This window comes from Anopheles moucheti, chromosome 3 (genome assembly GCF_943734755.1).
Source record: "Anopheles moucheti chromosome 3, idAnoMoucSN_F20_07, whole genome shotgun sequence".
Classification (NCBI taxonomy): Eukaryota; Metazoa; Arthropoda; class Insecta; order Diptera; family Culicidae; genus Anopheles; species Anopheles moucheti.
Window position 1 is genome coordinate 74,709,412 of NC_069141.1, and position 16,601 is coordinate 74,726,012.

Consider the following 16,601-nt stretch of genomic DNA (forward strand, 5'->3'; position numbering starts at 1 on the left):
GTTTATTAAGATTGTGTGAGCATCTTTCCTTTCCGAAGCAAATGAACAATCTATTTGAACAAACAATCTGCATCATAAACTAGACTGCCTACCTTTTTGAATTCTCTCTGTCACAAAACGCATCCGTTCGTAAAGTTCTGCACACAACAATTCGTTACGTATGCAAAAACAATCTGTAAAGGGCCAGTTTATACAAGTTCCGCAAGCAACATCCTTACAAGTTTATACAGAAAAATCAACGCAATATAGACCAAACCATATTCCTTTCCAAACGGTACCGGTTCTAACCTCCCCAGAAGCAAAAGCGGAATCAAAACATTGAACACTTTCGGTTTCAGCAAACAACCAAAGCAACAGCCACGGTGCAGCGGACACAGGTTTACAAGATAACATGTAGGAAAGTAACAGAACTTAGTGAGGGTGTAATAAGTAAGTAGGTAAAACGCATCTATATACATCCCTCCATCCCCATCCACGTATCCGCGTAAGGTGTATGCGAATTACTGTACACAACAATAAGCAAAAGTAATGAGTTTCAGACTTCTTCCATCTTGTTTGTGTACGCTTGGGAAACGAATTTTCGTTCGTGAAATTGCGGCTAGGGTAAGGGTGAAATAGGCGTGATCATATTTGGAGCATTATTGGAAAGAAGAAAACCAGGAAACCACATCCGGTATTTGTACTATGTAAATAGCAAATTGTGATTGTTGATCATTATGTAAAGGAAACCATGATCCACCCCGTGTGTGCGATCCCCGAGGAGGAGGAGACGCATTTGGAGCGCAACAAACATTGTCCAAATACACATGACCTCTGTATAAAGTGAAGGATAAGGTAGAAGAATGGACCGTGGATTCTAGTATAAAGCCCCAGGCGAGGATCGATTTGGAAACAAATGATGAAGCATCGCTCAGAACGAAGCATGGTGTTTAGTAAGAACGGCTGTTAAGAAAGGCAAGTTTTATATATGCGAGAATTTGTAAATGGTAAATGAATGGGCAAACATTTCGCTAACATTGAAGGAAAAATGAGGAAAAATAAGTGACAACCCGAAAACCCCGAAACTGAACCTAAGGACACGCATTTGGATTAACACTCATTGACAGGCCAACGAAAGCAAGTAACTTTAACAAATGAAAAAAAAAACACACACACACACGAACACATTTGTATTGGCATCTTTAAAAAAAACACAACCCCGTATCAGTGTATATAATTGTATAGTGAAGAATAGTGATATAGCAGTGAGAAAACTGAACTTAACAGTTGAGAGACCAGCACAACCAGAACCGTTTGGAAGCGTGTGATGCCAGAATACATATACACACTGTCACTAACACACACCAGAACACTCAGTACACACATTCGTATGTATCAGAAAACAAAAATTATATACACAAGAAAATATATACATAAATTGAACAGTGATTGTACAAAATGTAGAACGAGGCACGGACTTCATCCCTTGGAAAACAATGATGACAAGCCTTCGCTTTTACATCGTACTTTTGTGGTAGTGCCAACAAAATGTCATTCCTTCTTCGATTATTCGTAAGAAAAAGGAATTTCGTTAAAGAAAAAAACTTTTTCCCATACCGGGAATCGAACCCGGGCCTTCTGGGTGAAAGCCAGATATCCTAGCCACTAGACCATATGGGAGTTGAGAGCCCTGCACACTATCACGCCATAGAAAACACCCCAAAACAAGGGGTGAATGGTGCCACCACACATGAATGGTCGCAGATTTTATTGTGCTTTACCCAATCCAAACGGTCTCAAATTAAACAAAAAAAAAGCATAAAACCGTTAATTATAAAAACATATTTTATAAATAAATAATAGTAAATGATTGTGCTAAAACGTAACAAGAACCCACCGGATCGAAACCCCGTTCCGGAAGAAAAACACTCACCGCCAGTGTCGTAAACAGTATAGTAACATGCGTGATGCTTATGTTATAACCTTCGGTGTTTAACAAAATATGAGTAAAATCAAACGATATGAAACATAACACCGTTTGGCGCGTAACCAGTTACTAGAGAAATCAGACACTAGCGCAGTGTGGAGTGGTTTTAACTTTGACCTCGATTTTTGGCACCGTGGGGGAGCTGTTTTTTTTTTTTTGCAATAGCCTCATTTTGGTGGTAAAATAAGGTGACAAGTGGTGTGACATTAATGTTGGCGAAGTGTACACACTTAATTGTGAATGAAAAACAAGAACTTTTGACAAGAACTGATCATTCTTCTTTAAAATCCGATTTTTGTTGCTGCCCTTAGCGCAATCATTATCTTCTCAGTAATTTATGCTGATGCTGGTGCTGGACACAAAACCTGTCCCCGTTCGGTCGTGCCAAGGCAACGAAGAGCCGCGCGTGACCTCCACCGGGCTGGCAATCAAATTGTCAGGCCAATAAGTCATCGTGCCTGAGCACCCTACACTATGTCGGCTGCACTAAATCAAACTTACCCTCGCAAGCGGGTGCAATTGTCAATCGATCAATTTCATTTCTGTCAACCTTCCTTCTAATCACCACCCTTTAGAAGGGGGTTGATCGAGTTTGAGATATAACACACTCTCGCACCGAGAAGAGGAGATATCTTTTTTCCCTTGCCGCCGTGGGTCCAACCATCGAAAGTGTTTAACATCAAATATTGTGCTCCCTTCGATCGTGTGTGAGCAATTAAAATGTTAATACGCTTATGGGGGCAAGAACCGGCGAGAAGTGGCCGCTGCGTCGTGATACTTTCGGGGCAGAAAGTGCACTGCGTACTGTTCCCCCGCCGTGTCTCACCCACGTTGGGTAGAGCATCGGAATCCCAGTGGTGGAGACCAAAGTCAGCATAATAATTATCAATTCGACGCGCATTGTGTCCCGGGTGACGGGCCCGTAATTTAGCACAGCCAGTACAAACACCAGCTAAATGCATATTTATGGCCGATGGAGGAGGAAGGTTTCGTTTTCATCTCCACTCTCGTGCGGAACTTTTGAACATATGTTTCCTACTGACCTTATTGATTCTTTTCCCTCCCCCTTTTTTTTGTTTTGTTTTGGCCTCCACATGTGTGTGCTCTCCGCTGCATTCGCCCAAGTGCTGTGTAATTTAAACAAATTGCCCGCTCTCAATGCGACACTTTTCTAGGCGCATTTGGTGTTTTACGATCGCGTTATTAAGTAATAGCTAAAGCTGGAGAGAGGAAGAATGAGGAGGGATGAAGCAGTTGCTTTCAGTGAGAAAAATTAGGATTTTATTGTCACAAATTGAGTGACTACCTTGCGAAGAATTAGAAAAACAATAGACTCCGGATCGATGGATTGGAAATTGAACGTACTTTTCCATTTGTTATAGCATATTACATTGTTTTTGTGAGTATTAACTTCACTGCTCACAATGTATCGCAGCTGCCAGTTGGTGCATCCACGACGGCTAATCAACGAAATCTATAAAATAGAGCACAATTGGAGACGCTGTGTTGGAACGTTGGAAATGAAATTCAATCAACGGTCTTAACGCGTGTCAACGATCACCCATATATCATGCTGGGCATTTATGCATGTCGCGGTAAATTTAATATTAATTTACCAGCTGATAAATGGCATTCAACAAAGTCCTGAAGCCGCTGCAATTGACTGGTGCTTTGAGAAATGAGACCTGAATCAATTTGCCCAGTTTGAGCGGAAGGAGTTATACCAACCAATTCAATACATGAAGATCCAAAATAAAACCCTCTTTTGATGCTCTAAGCTTCTGATGTTCTCTTGAGCTTGCAGAAAATGCATTTAAAATGTTGTATTTCTTCGCAGATGCTAAAGTGTGCATCCTGTATCGAGATCTCTCGACTATTTGGTTCTGAAATTCAAACCAAATTAAAAACTTATTTAGAAGTCATAGCCCAGAGAGTAAACTGATCTCCAAGTTTGAACACGTTTTGTTGAAGTTACTTGAGTTACTTGAATTCACTTGAAACTTCATTTCTAGATTTCTTTGCAGGAACAGCCATTCTGTACACCAGTTTGTTAACATTTAATGTGCTTCCGAATTCTTGAATGTGGACATGATATTTGGGGTAGTTTGCCTTCAAAAGACTTCAAGAATCTTTCCGTATGCATATCTGCGCTTAAACTAGAGCCCATGACACAACAGGCGACCATGACTCTTATAGAACTAACTTAAAATGCCAATAGAAACAAAACAACGACAAGCACAAAGCATCTAATTTAACCCTTGTAGTAATAGTCCCTGTAGAATCAGTCAAATGTTTCATAAAACCTAGAAACCGAAGCCGCCCTAGGGAGTTTCTTGGAGCCGCCTGACCGCTGTTTTGGTCAGTTTTCAAAGGCCTATAGCATCTTAGAGTAGGTACAGGTACATTGAAATAGACTCTTCTCAGCAGCTCCGGAGAATCGATCTCTCCTACAATAAGGTTTCTTATAAAAGTAAATTGCGCATTTGCCGACAAGTTGCCGTAGTATCGCGTACAAAAAGACAGAGAGATGAGACAATGTGGGTCAGAGAACTACGACACTCACACTTTATACATGTGAATCATCATCGTCGTCAAATGCGTCCTCAAAAATTCATGAATCCTCAAAGATCTATGAATCCTCAAAGATTCATAACCACCTTCATGGAGCTTGTTCTTCATGTATCAACCAGTCCCTCCCAGGACTTAATTGCCAAACAGGAGCCCCAACTGTCATTTCGCTGAAGGTCTCAAGGGACCTGATCAGCTACTGAGCTACTCCGAGTATTCATGAATCCTTTTAGGAATCGATTACCGAAAGGAATGACTTCTCACTTAAAATTCATTAAGCACAACACTAGTGTTATGATATCTCCTTTCGGATGTAACTAAACCTGGTCCTTCAGGAGCTTCAGAATTGTTTCCACTATCTGACCCCATTCGTGGAAGGTGTGCTGATCTCTCCCATCCAGATGGGAAATATGCATTGATAATATTAATTCTGCATCTTCCTTTCTTCTGCACTTGGTGCCCCAGGCCACCAGGCGTCCAACATGGCGGCGGTGTGTTGTGAGGGGTAGATAAAATCAACCCTTACACACGATCGACCGGCTCTCAGAGTGTGCATTCGCTCGCTTTCCTGCTCTTTTGATCGATCGTCAATCATCGTCACCAGCGTTTTGGGGTGGTGGGAACCGTCGGACCGTCGGGCCATTCTCGCGTCGTCGTCGTCGTCGTCGCGGTCCGGACGATCGTGGCTGGTTTTTCGCGGCTCAGAAAGATTCGGTCGGCGCCGACGTACACGCGCAAAACCGGCCCAAGCTCTGCGGCGCGTTCGTTTGCGTGATCGCGAGGGTGTTTCTTACGCTGCGACGAGTACCTCCTCATGCAAGATCGCGCGCGCGTTCGATCGAGTGTGTAGTGTAATTTTAACACGCAAAAAAAAAGTGAGAATTTAACTGAAAAGTGAGTGTTTTTGTGTTGAACGATAGTAGTGTGCGCGCGTGTAACTTCCCTTTGGTGGGTTTGCCCGACACACCGCCGCCACCCATGTGACACGGACGCACGCAATTCACGCACGAGCGACGGGGTGATGAAAAATGTGACACCGAAGCCGATTATCGATGACGTCGCCGTAAACGCAGCACAGTGGACGACCTTCACACAACGCACCGTCGTTGCGCGTGTGCTGCACTGGCCCCCTTACAAGAGCACTGGATCTTGTCCGCTCGGTCTCACGTGCAACGGGCACGGTCCGGGTTGGTGTCTCTTCGTTCGGTTCTCGGAAGCGCCTGATGTGAGGTTTTTCTGCCTGCCGACACGACCGTGATAGTGGCCACGGTACCGTGCGGTTTTTAACGTGTCGAGGCGTATTGGCGTCCGCTCGCTGCTGTCCCACACATTTCCGGTGGTACGAGATGAACGCACGATGTAAAGGGTTTCATCGTCTTGAAGGCGCGCTTTATCCGCCGGTCTTGAGGTTTCGCCCACGAGTTTAAGCCTCGCGGCTACAGTTGCCACAGATGTGAAGTGCTTGATGTTGTTCTTCAGATACGGTGTTGAAGGTTTTCTGTGGTCTCCCTCGCAACGGTGGCAACACACAGTCGGGGGCTGTATAATCAGGTCTAATCAAGGGGTTTCTTTCGTGTTTTAATGTTAAATGTCAGGAGATCGAGCATCAAGTACAGCAAAAATTGAATTACTTTACATCTACATTACACGTATTCTGAGTTAATTAATTGCCTTGTACTACTCAGTTTTATATCCAATTTATTTGCTTTTGCTGGGGAGGGCCACACTGTTCTCACACCCAGCAGCAGCAGCAGAAGCAGTGCAATTCACTTTTGTTTTTACTATCTGCACACCGCATCCCTTCTAAAGGCAACGCCGAGCCACAGACTCCCATACCGGGGGCATTGTCCAAACAAACGAACAACATTATTCATAATGCCCTGCCCGCGGGAGTGGAACGGGAACCCTAGCTTAACCCTGCGCCACATCGGTCCAACGTTTTGCTCCAGGCTATTTTTAGTTGCGAGGAACAGAAAAACCTTCGCAAAACTGATCGCGACCTAACGGAGGGCGCGCGTTTTGAAAAAAAACTTGCCGATCGTACACACGGCAGTTGTGCGTACACGTGCACAGTCGCGAGTTTTCCTCGTGTACTTGCGGAAGATGATCGTAAATGTAAGACCGAAGGTTGTGTGTGTTTTGAATAGAAGTCACTTTTCCATTTGGGTGACCGTTGGGTGGCAATCCTTCGCTATCTTACCGCTCTAAAGTCCAACGAACTTTAAACGTTTAGTTTCGTTTCGGCGCGATCGTAAACATTGGCCTTGATAATGGTTGACCCTATGAGGAGGGTGAACAGAACATTTTTCCTATTCAATGTTTAAAATTTTCACGATTTTTCCGCCTGGTCAGAGGCCGTCCTTTGGCGATGTGATGTCAATCATTCACCGCTTAGAGGTTAAGTCAACTCGGACGTCGGGTTCAAGTAGAGACACATTCCCCACAGCGGTAGACACAAACGGTGCAAGAAAAAAAGGAGAGGAAAACACTCTCTTCCTCTGGTTGAATTTTATGTATTTCCCGAAAAGATTTCCCCCGTCCAAAAAAACTCAAAGTGATCCTCGGAAACGTTGTCGGGTTTAATTTTGCTAACCCAATCGTGTACATACCGCGGAGACATTACATTTCTCTTCCAGACTGGCATCGTTTTTGGCAACGCTGTGCTTCTGTGGCTTTCTTTGGCCGTGCGTCCATGTGCGGTGTGGGTGTTGTGTGATTTTTTTAAATGAATTGAATAACACCAGACCTCAACACCCTGACCGTGACATGTAAACAAGTTCGGTTTACATTCTTTTCACGCCTCGCCCCCGGAACAAGTCCATTAGGTACGAGAAAATTCATTTTATTGTGTGTGATTTGTTTTTCGCTTTCCCTTTATGAATTCCTTTGGTTCAAAGTTTTGTGTAAACATAAAACAAACTGGTGAGCGCACACAAGCTGCACAGCTGGAAAACGCAAAGCGGGCAGAACGAACAGTGATCATCCGTCTTCTATTTGCTGCCCGCGTCTTGTTGTGTCTAAAGTTTGATCTAGTGTAACTATGGCTAGTCCGTTTTCGAACCTTCGTCCACCTGCCACACATCCGACCGATGGTGGTAATTCCGGACCGGAACCCTCGCACCCAGGTCTGCCCGCACCGAGCGCACGGAGAAACTCTGAACTGCCGCCGGGAAGGAGGCAATCCCCGTTGAAGCTGTCCATACCCACCCCGAGGGCTTCCTTTTCGAGCGGCTCGTCGGATGGGGCTTCACGGCAGGCGGCGACGGCCCCGGTTGTCGGTGGGCAGCTGCCAACGTTTGCCCACACCGGCAGTCCACGTTTGAACGAGTTCCATCAGGCAGCTTTCACCGACTTTGACACGCTGGAATCACCGATGCTGCAGCTAAGCCCAGGTGAGTAACGTATGTGTGAGGAATGGATTCCTGGTCCTTATAAAATGCAGACAAAGTTTAATAACGCAGCCAGCTCTCTCCGCCGTATAAAGATCGTAAGATCAGAACATAAAATATCTTCTTTTGGAAAACGAAACGAGGCAATTGTTGACCAGTAAGATTCTAGTCGTGCGCCGGTAGATTCGGAGTCTACTGAGTAGACGTGAGCAGGATTTAAGGATGTAGATTTGAAGTCTCAACTACCTAAACAATCAAAAAGATCCTGCTCAAGATGGACATTGGCGATCGAAGTTGAAGATCTAGATGTAATGGAATACTGGAAGTCCCAGATGACGAGAATTTTGGAGACTTTACGTCCTCTGCCAAGAAGATAGACATCCACAACTCACACATCATTTTCCTGGAGAAGATCCTTACGCTGGTTGATGATCATCAGAATGAAACGTGCAGTGATCATGATTCTGACTGCAAAGTGTCTCTCAGAAATTGCATATGCTACTGGAATTGAGAATGTGATCTTTTGGTCTGAGCATCGCCCATCACGCCCAATAGATCACTGTATGAGATTAGTTGGTTAAAGACCCAAGTAATACTGAAGTTCGTCTAACAAAGGCTTATCAGGGGAGTCTTTTTAAGGCAAAGCTCTTACGAAGTATCTTCTCCAATAGTTTTAATACTAAATGTTGCAAACTTTCGGATTTCGTCATTAAATCTTTAACAACCTCGTTCAAAATTTATTGCTGGGCTTTTTTTGGTCTGCAACAGGAATAGGGCTCGATCCTCCCCACTCCTTTTTATTCCCATCTGATGGTGGCGCCCTCTTCCGGCATGCATTGTAAACTCCAATGCTTCATAAGGGGTAGGTTGTGTAAAAAAAAACTTTAACACCAAATTTGAAGAGTCAGATTCTCGCCTAAGCCACGGAAAGCAGAACGGAAAGTTGAGCAACTTCTCTTAAAGTTCCAACCAGCTTAAAGGCTTAAATAAGGTCTCTAGCTTTACTGTAGATTAACTTTTTTAAGACTAAAAAACGGTCAATTTGAATTGTTCTACTCATATCCTTTGTCCTCTTTCCGTTTTTTTTCTTCCAGACCATTCACCGATCATGACACAGCTGATGGAGGCGACCAGTCCCGGCACAGCCTCCAGCCAGGGAAGCAATGGATCTTCAATTTCACGCCTGATGCGTTTCAGCCCCGCCCTGCACCATCACGCCGGCACCATCGCACCCGCCTTCCCCACCGAGGTAAGTACCAATGAAAGTGACACGGGACAATCGGGTACCAAAAAAAAAACCGAAAAGGGATTCCCCCATTTGCAGTTTCCGATGGCCGTGGTCCCACACACACACACTGCCGGGAGCGCGCATGCTGGTGAGCTGATTGCAATATAATTACTATTTGCACATAATTTCTCCATCGTCGACGTGGTCTAAATGTGCAAATAATTGCACCACCACTACGCACCCAAGCGACCTCCGCAACGGTCGTGTGGCCGACTTTTGGCGGCCGTTTCGTCGGTCCGTCACGATTCGGGCAGTGAACGAGGAGGCATGGTTGCACATGGGGTAAAGGGGACTAATCGATCCACCGATCGATCGCTGTTATCTATTTTCACAATCAACCAGTGTCACGCCGCGGCGTGTGCGTGCGGGGCCAACGGGCTTGCTGTCGGGGTTGATAATTAGCGTTGGCCAGCATGGAAATTAGGACTAATTTCGTTAGCAAAATGTCATATCATTTTCTCCAGCTTTTGCAGCGTGACGTTAAAGCTACCATTTGACCGGTGTCCATGTAGGGAAATTGTTTGCATAGCGCTTGGTAAATGATGCCATAAAACCCCTTCGGCACTCCGACGCAGGTGCAGATTATTGCGGGTTTTTTTTTTTTTTTGCAAAATACCACACTCCACGCGTGGCTTAATTGTGAATGGGACACACACAATGGTCATAATGAATTTTTACGACCCAAACCGTTTATCTCACAGAGGGACAACAGACGTTTGATTAGAGTACTCACTATGGCCTTCAATGAAATGGCAACGATTTGGCGTTTAATTTGCTCAAAACACAAGCGCAGTGCATTAGATAAAGTGCATCGTTTCGCAATGGAAGGATAGCAATTATTTACTATAGCCGATAAATTATAGTCCTTGTTTTATGTGCAGAATGGCTTACAGCGTTTAGTGTTTTGATGGGTGTAGTAAAACAAATATCTCCACTACCCTATCCAATGCTATGATTGTTCGTGAAACACTGGCTACTAGTGTTGCGCTTGAGGAATCCGTCCAGAAGAGATAGTTCATATGAACTAGTGTCTATCTATTTATCTATTTAGTTATCTATTTATCTGGACGACCCAAATGGTCTTTACAAGCTGGGTTGTCCGGTGTCATTCCCATGGTGTGACCATCCCACCAGATCCCTAGCTAGTGAGTTCGTCGCAATGCTCGTCATTGTGGCTCCAATTTCTTTTCACCAATCTGAGCATCTTCCTTCTCGAACTATTAATAGATTTTCGTGAGGTTTTTACAAAGTGGAGTGCCAAAGTGATCAATCCAATATCTACGAAATACAGGCTAGAAACGTTGCAAACAAAAAATGAAACGATTGCCTGTACTCACTACCTCATCCTTAGTATCAGAGTCTCATGAATCTCTGAAGATTTACAAATTCCCAGGGATTCTTGACGATTCTTGATCTCTTGAAAGTCGATTCATGATTGAAACCACTCTTCTATAACTTTTTAGTAAAAAAAAAGTCGTAATAATGATTTATCAGTAAGGAGTCATTTAAGGCCAAGAGAAGGAAGATCACGAGTTGAGTCTCCAAAAGATTCATGAATCTCAAGAGATCTCTTATGATTTTTACATCTTAAAAAGTTGTATGATTGTACGCTTAGTTATGTTTAGGATTTCTGGGATCTGGGATTTAGGATGAAGTCGTCGATCTTGATTGAGTCGTCGAGATGAGTCGTGGATAACTCGAAGTTCGGACGATGTTATAAATCTCATCACAAAAATCTCGATTCTGCTCGAAAGATTCCGCCAGACTCATGCGTCTAAAACAGCCACCTTCTCGCTACCCTTTGTTTGACTAACCGGACCCACCGTGATGTTGGCACGTGATCATACCACATCCATTACACCCGACCGAAGGGAAAATGCGCGTGCATTACAGCGCGGTTTGTCCATAAAACAAAAGAGCAACGAACAGATTAACCCTCGCGAATGAAGCGAATAGAGCGAGTCCGGGAGGGGGAATGGAATGGGAAGAAGCAAATAAGCGCCATAAAAACAAATCAATTCATTCACCTCATTGACATACACACCGGAGATGCGAGAAAACAAAAAAAAAAAACAAACAATGCTCCTCATCTCTCGTTTGGCCAATACGTGATCACACTTTGCGTGCCATCCGCCCGTTACTGCCGCGGAGCAAAGAACAAATGGACAAGCCCGCGCGCGGTAGGAAATAAATATTGTACAAAAGAGGCGCAGGACACACCAGGGGACAGAAGGGTGCTTCTTCCACCCTCGTTCCAACCGGTGAGTTGTGAGAAGTGTGATGCGATGCGAAAAATGCGCTTCATTTCCGCTCGGGTACCAACGCCGCGCAAACACACCGGTTTTGATGCTCACTTTTTTGCTCAAACGTCGATCTGAAACGTGACCATCTATTTTTAGCCCTCGAAAGGGTCGGTGGTGTTGGGGGAACATCCCTCCCTTCCCTTCCGTCCATCAGTCCTTGTGGACTGATATTGGGATGGGAATTTCCAACCGCTTGAACGTTTGCACTTTTTGTTGCACTCTGGTGGTTGTGGTGCCTTGCTGAAGTAGGTGGCCATGCAGCCGGCAAACACTGCCGCACTTCGAGTGGGTGTGTGATTGACAGACTCCGATCGAACCTACTAGTGTAATGGCGCAAGGTAGCGTAATCCTTTCAAATCATGTCTTGCGTCTCGTCTTAGACGCCATGCGACGTATTAGTGCCATTTATGGGGACGGAGCATTAATGGGTGCTTTGCGGGGTTGGGGATTTGGTTTGCACCGAATTGCTCGAACATAAATTTACTTCCAAGCTTGTCGCTGTTGCTGGAAGTACATGAAGTAAGTACTCCTCTGTCTGGCGCCTCTGTCCGGGCTGGTTGCCAACTCAAACAACGTGACAGACGTGTGGCGTTACTGACACGGTCGGACGGTCGGCCGGCGGTGCGTATTGTAATATTGGCCCCCAACAGCCAACAATGCCGCCTACACACTCACCGTGGATCGACTTGAAGTGGTTGAGAGGAAAAACGCACACACAGTGGGCCACATTGGACCAGGGAGGAGTGGAATAATTATTTGCTATGGCTATTTGTGTCGAATGGTACGCAAGATAATTCGAGGTTGCAAAAATGACTCTATTCTTGCGAGACAATTTATAATACGACTTTTTTTAAGATAAGGCTTGATGCAAATGTGTCATGCTTTATGGAAAATAATGTTAGCTATATTAGGACTTTTTCGCGTGAGATTAATTCTAAGGTCAAACTATCTCACTTACACTAAAACGACCAACATTAGTCGAGTGCCACTTTGATCGAATTGAAAACAAATCTGTTTTATGAAACAACAAATATATAAAGCCTCGTGTAATATCTGAAAAATACTTTATACAACAGCACTAGACAGTGGAGAACAGTACACTGAGCGAACAATACAAAGAGGGATACTAATTCATGGTGCTTAGAACAAATCTCGCAAAATCTAATGTTCCACAAATTATTCCCATGAAACATTCGAAGGCCATTTAACATCGTTAGTTGGATGGTTTTGTTTGTAAAATTAGCACGCAAAGTTTACATTTCACGTTTAACCGTTCTTACCGTCTGCGTTGGGCACGTCGGTCATATAACCGTGCAACATTTCTTCTTATTCTTTCAAAAAATCAACTTCCAGATTTCTAACAGGAATTTAAAGAATCGATCATTTTTTAGAACTGAATTTAGATCAACAGAATTTGGCCCTAACAATCCTCTGTTGAAACAGTAAATTCGCATTGCGCATCGATCGCAACACTAGTGTAAATAATATTAAGTTTATCCTGCGTAGCATGTTTAGCGATACACGAATCTTTATATTTCTGTCAGTTTTTGTTCACTGCGAGGTTTATCATAGTGATTTAGGTCACTATAGGCTAGATGAGTATATCAATACATAATAATAAGAATGAACCTGAAGTAGATCTTTGAATTTTCCAAATAACGATCAGATCCTTTATGAATTATAAAACTAATGCGGATTTATATCATGAAAATGTTCAATTTTTAGATGAATAATTCTGATTGTTTGGTGTAATTAGAATTATTTTACCTCAAGAAGTTATTTCTGTTTGAAGTTGCTTAACGATCATAGTGCATGGTTGGACGTTGTAGTGTTAGCGGTGCTCGAACTCGAAATGTTTCGAAAAATTGCAAAAGAAATGTTTTTGGAGTGCCCACTTAACCGTGGTCTTCACCCTTAGATTATGAAACATTCCATCCCAAAGATATAGATCGGAAAATGATTAAATTTTTCAACATCCTACATATGATCACAGAAAAATGATTGAAAATGTAGGGAAAATTGCAGAGTCTGCCATTAAAGGTACCACACTGCATCTACATCACATTCATTCATTTTTCTACAATTTCCAAATAAACAAAAACGCTACAAAAGTATCAGATAAATAGCACAAATAAAGCAGCAATACGATCAACGATCATCGGTTTGCGTGCGATGTCTCACGCTTCACGTGTAGCGCAAATCGTCCATCAGGCTAAAATGGGACATCGGGACAAACCCATTCGGCCAACAATGTCTTCGTTTCGATTTGATCGACGCAAAACAAAAAAAACGCACACACAAGACTTCTCCATCCCGCGATTTAATACGCAGCGCGTCGGTCGATCCTTTTACGGTAACCGGTGTGAAAGTTGCGAGAAGGATAAAGGAGCAAAAGCAGCAAAAAAAAAAACACACACAACACACGAAAGACCTTTTTTCGTTCTGACCGTACAACACCCCTTCACACGGGGGACTCCGAATAGGGGTGTAAATAATAGCAACAACAATGATCATAAAAACAAGCTTTATTACCCGAACGGTTGCAATCTCCACTTGGTTTGCCAATACACACTGAGTTTCCCGCCTCATGGGGGGCCAACATGGGGGGGAAGGGAGGGGTCATTCCACGGACCATCCATTTCCATCTTCACTTGCTTGCTTCGCTCGTCTTCTCTCTCTCGCTCTCCCTCCCAACGGAGAGAGATTGAAGTTAACTACTTCGTCTTTGTTTACTTTACCCACCGTCCACACGAGCAGGATCAACGGTGCGCGGTGGGAAGATTTGATCTGCCGGTGGCCGGTTGGGAAGCATGAAACTCCCAAAACGGTTCTGCCCGGCGGAAAGGAAAGCAGCGCGTCAGTGTTTCCTTCGCTCGTGGGAGGTGGTAAAAAACGCGGATCTCTCCCTAGTGGAGAGATCTTACCGGGAGGAACTGGGGTGGGATTCGGTGCGAGTCGCCATCGCGGGAGGAATGATTTCCTGGTTCGAGTGCTTCCAGTGGTGCTCGCAAGGAGCAATCTAGTACCACTTTAGCGGTTCGACGCGAAACTACACCACCGTCGCCAGTCGTGCTCGGTTCGATGCCGGTACATTACTGTCAAGTCGGCGGGTGCTACTACTTATCTCTGCTCCATTGTTTATTGACGGTCTATCATCTATCTAGTAGCTGTCAAGATTTGGGTGGGGGTAACCGCGCTTCTGGCGATATGAGGCACGGAAGCATTTTCCCTCACAACGATCTAGTTCACTGTGGTTTTTTCCAATCGCGCGAGACCACCGGTTCGAGGTCGGTCCGTTTTGTAGCAGTGTGTCTGGTGTGTTTTGGAGGTGCAACAACGTGCATCGGCCTGACCATCCAAAGGAAGCTGTGTGTGTGTTTGTGTGCTTGTGTCGTAAAATCGTATGAATTATTACGCAACGTTTTGACGTCTTTGAAGTAGTGCCAGAGGCGCAGTCCGGTGCAACGAGCAACCTCCCATTTCGTCTGCATCCTTAAGTGCGTACCCGATTGCTCGGGTGGTGCGGTGAGAGAAAACCGAGAGCGAGAGCGAGAGTAAACTCGGTAGTAGTATTCACCGGCCAGTATAGTGCACCGCCAACGACGCACCCCTACGAACGACGGCGTCACTAACCTTGAACCGGCAGCTCCGGCGACTCCACAACCCTCCACGTGCACGTGCGTTGTGTGTATGCTTATTTGTTTTGGTGTAGCATCGGGGGGTTAGTAGTCGGTTGGGGTTTTGATCGGGCAGTGTGCGATCGCTCGGCTCGATCGATTTGGTGCTGTGTGTAACAGTGATTCTAGCTAAACCATGGAGGGTGGCCCAGCAAATCGCTTCAAGCTACGCCGTGCGTCCGAGGGCGCTTTTCGCGATGTGCCGCGGATGACGTTGCCGCGAAAGGTAGGTTGCTGAAACTGGTTTACCTGGCTGAACTTTTTTTTTGTGCAAAATTGTTTCTCTCCCATTTCATTTTCACTTGTTTGCAGTTCTTCGCTTATTATAGTTCACCCGATGAAAAAAAGAAACAGTCGTGACTTCTTGAAGATTTTTTGCTGTAACTCCAATCGGCATCATGACAAGTCATCCCCGAAATCATCGGTTCCCATTGCTTTATCAATCCCCAGTTGGTTGAACAAATGCCTCGAACCATTATCATCCGCAATATTCATCGGCGAAAAATGCACTTATCATAATCAATCACCTGTCGTTCGGTGACTGAAACGATTGTTTCTTTATTTGTTTGCAAACACTGCACCCCGGTTTATCTCGTCTAAAAGCGGTAACACATTCACATGTCTCCATGTAAATACAGGGTAGTAGTCATCGGGTTGATCTCGCATTTTTGTTTTGCCACCGATATGGTGCCACCCATCCATTTCGAAAGCAATTGACGTCCTGGGGCTTGGGGAAAAACTTCTGCAAACAATTATTCATAGCACGGGAAATACCTCCCAATAAGACTAACAACGTTCCTTTTTATCTAGCTCCTATTTTTAACTCGTTCCGCATGCGAAAACATTCTACATCTATGAAGACAGTGGGATCGCTTCTACAAACATTTCATAAAGACCCGGGGTCCACCGGGTGTGAGGGTGAAGCTTGTTGGTCGGGTAGCTTGTTTAGTATTCTACGCACAGCAACAGTGCGTCTTTAGTCGACTGCACGGTACCCCGTTTCACTTGCAGCAGAATCCCACAATCACAAGACAAACAGAAACAGCTGGGAAATCCCCAACGTTTAAGAGCGATGAACTGTTTGGACGAATACATCTGGTACTGTGTCATGAACCTAGCAGAGCTAGCAGCAGTGATGACAGCTCACCGGAATTAGCAGGGTGTGCTGGAGAGAGAGTTGTACGCCTCAAATATCCAAGCTCATATAAACTTTGAGATCAAATAGTTCTAACTCCAAATTCCCGAACATTTAAACACGTTGAAGATCCTCAACTGATCTCTAGTAGGGCTAGTAGTAGAAGTAGAATTTTCAGATAAATTCGACGCGATTTATTCTCATCTCTTTCCAGGCATTGAAGTCCTTTTTGAGTACGCTAAAGCTAAAAGATATATTCGTGTGGTTGTGGTTCG

The 16,601-nt window shown here is 44.5% G+C and overlaps 1 protein-coding gene and 1 non-coding gene across 3 annotated transcripts in view; one reads left to right on the forward strand and one right to left on the reverse strand.

Moving 5' to 3' along the window:
* Positions 1-1,587: 1,587 nt before the first annotated feature.
* Trnae-uuc (transfer RNA glutamic acid (anticodon UUC)) lies at positions 1,588-1,659 on the reverse strand. Its single transcript has one exon. It is a non-coding gene; the product is annotated as a tRNA-Glu (tRNA).
* A 5,915-nt stretch (positions 1,660-7,574) lies between these two features.
* LOC128300594 (NAD(+) hydrolase sarm1) overlaps positions 7,575-16,601 on the forward strand; it is a 36,180-nt gene continuing 27,153 nt past the window's right edge. The window contains exons 1-2 of one of the 2 annotated variants that reach the window (XM_053036712.1): positions 7,575-7,926; positions 9,018-9,172. In XM_053036712.1, coding sequence (XP_052892672.1) covers positions 7,575-7,926; positions 9,018-9,172 — 507 coding nt within the window. The remainder of the gene's footprint in view (positions 7,927-9,017; positions 9,173-16,601) is intronic. The other variant, XR_008287337.1, reaches the window with a different exon arrangement.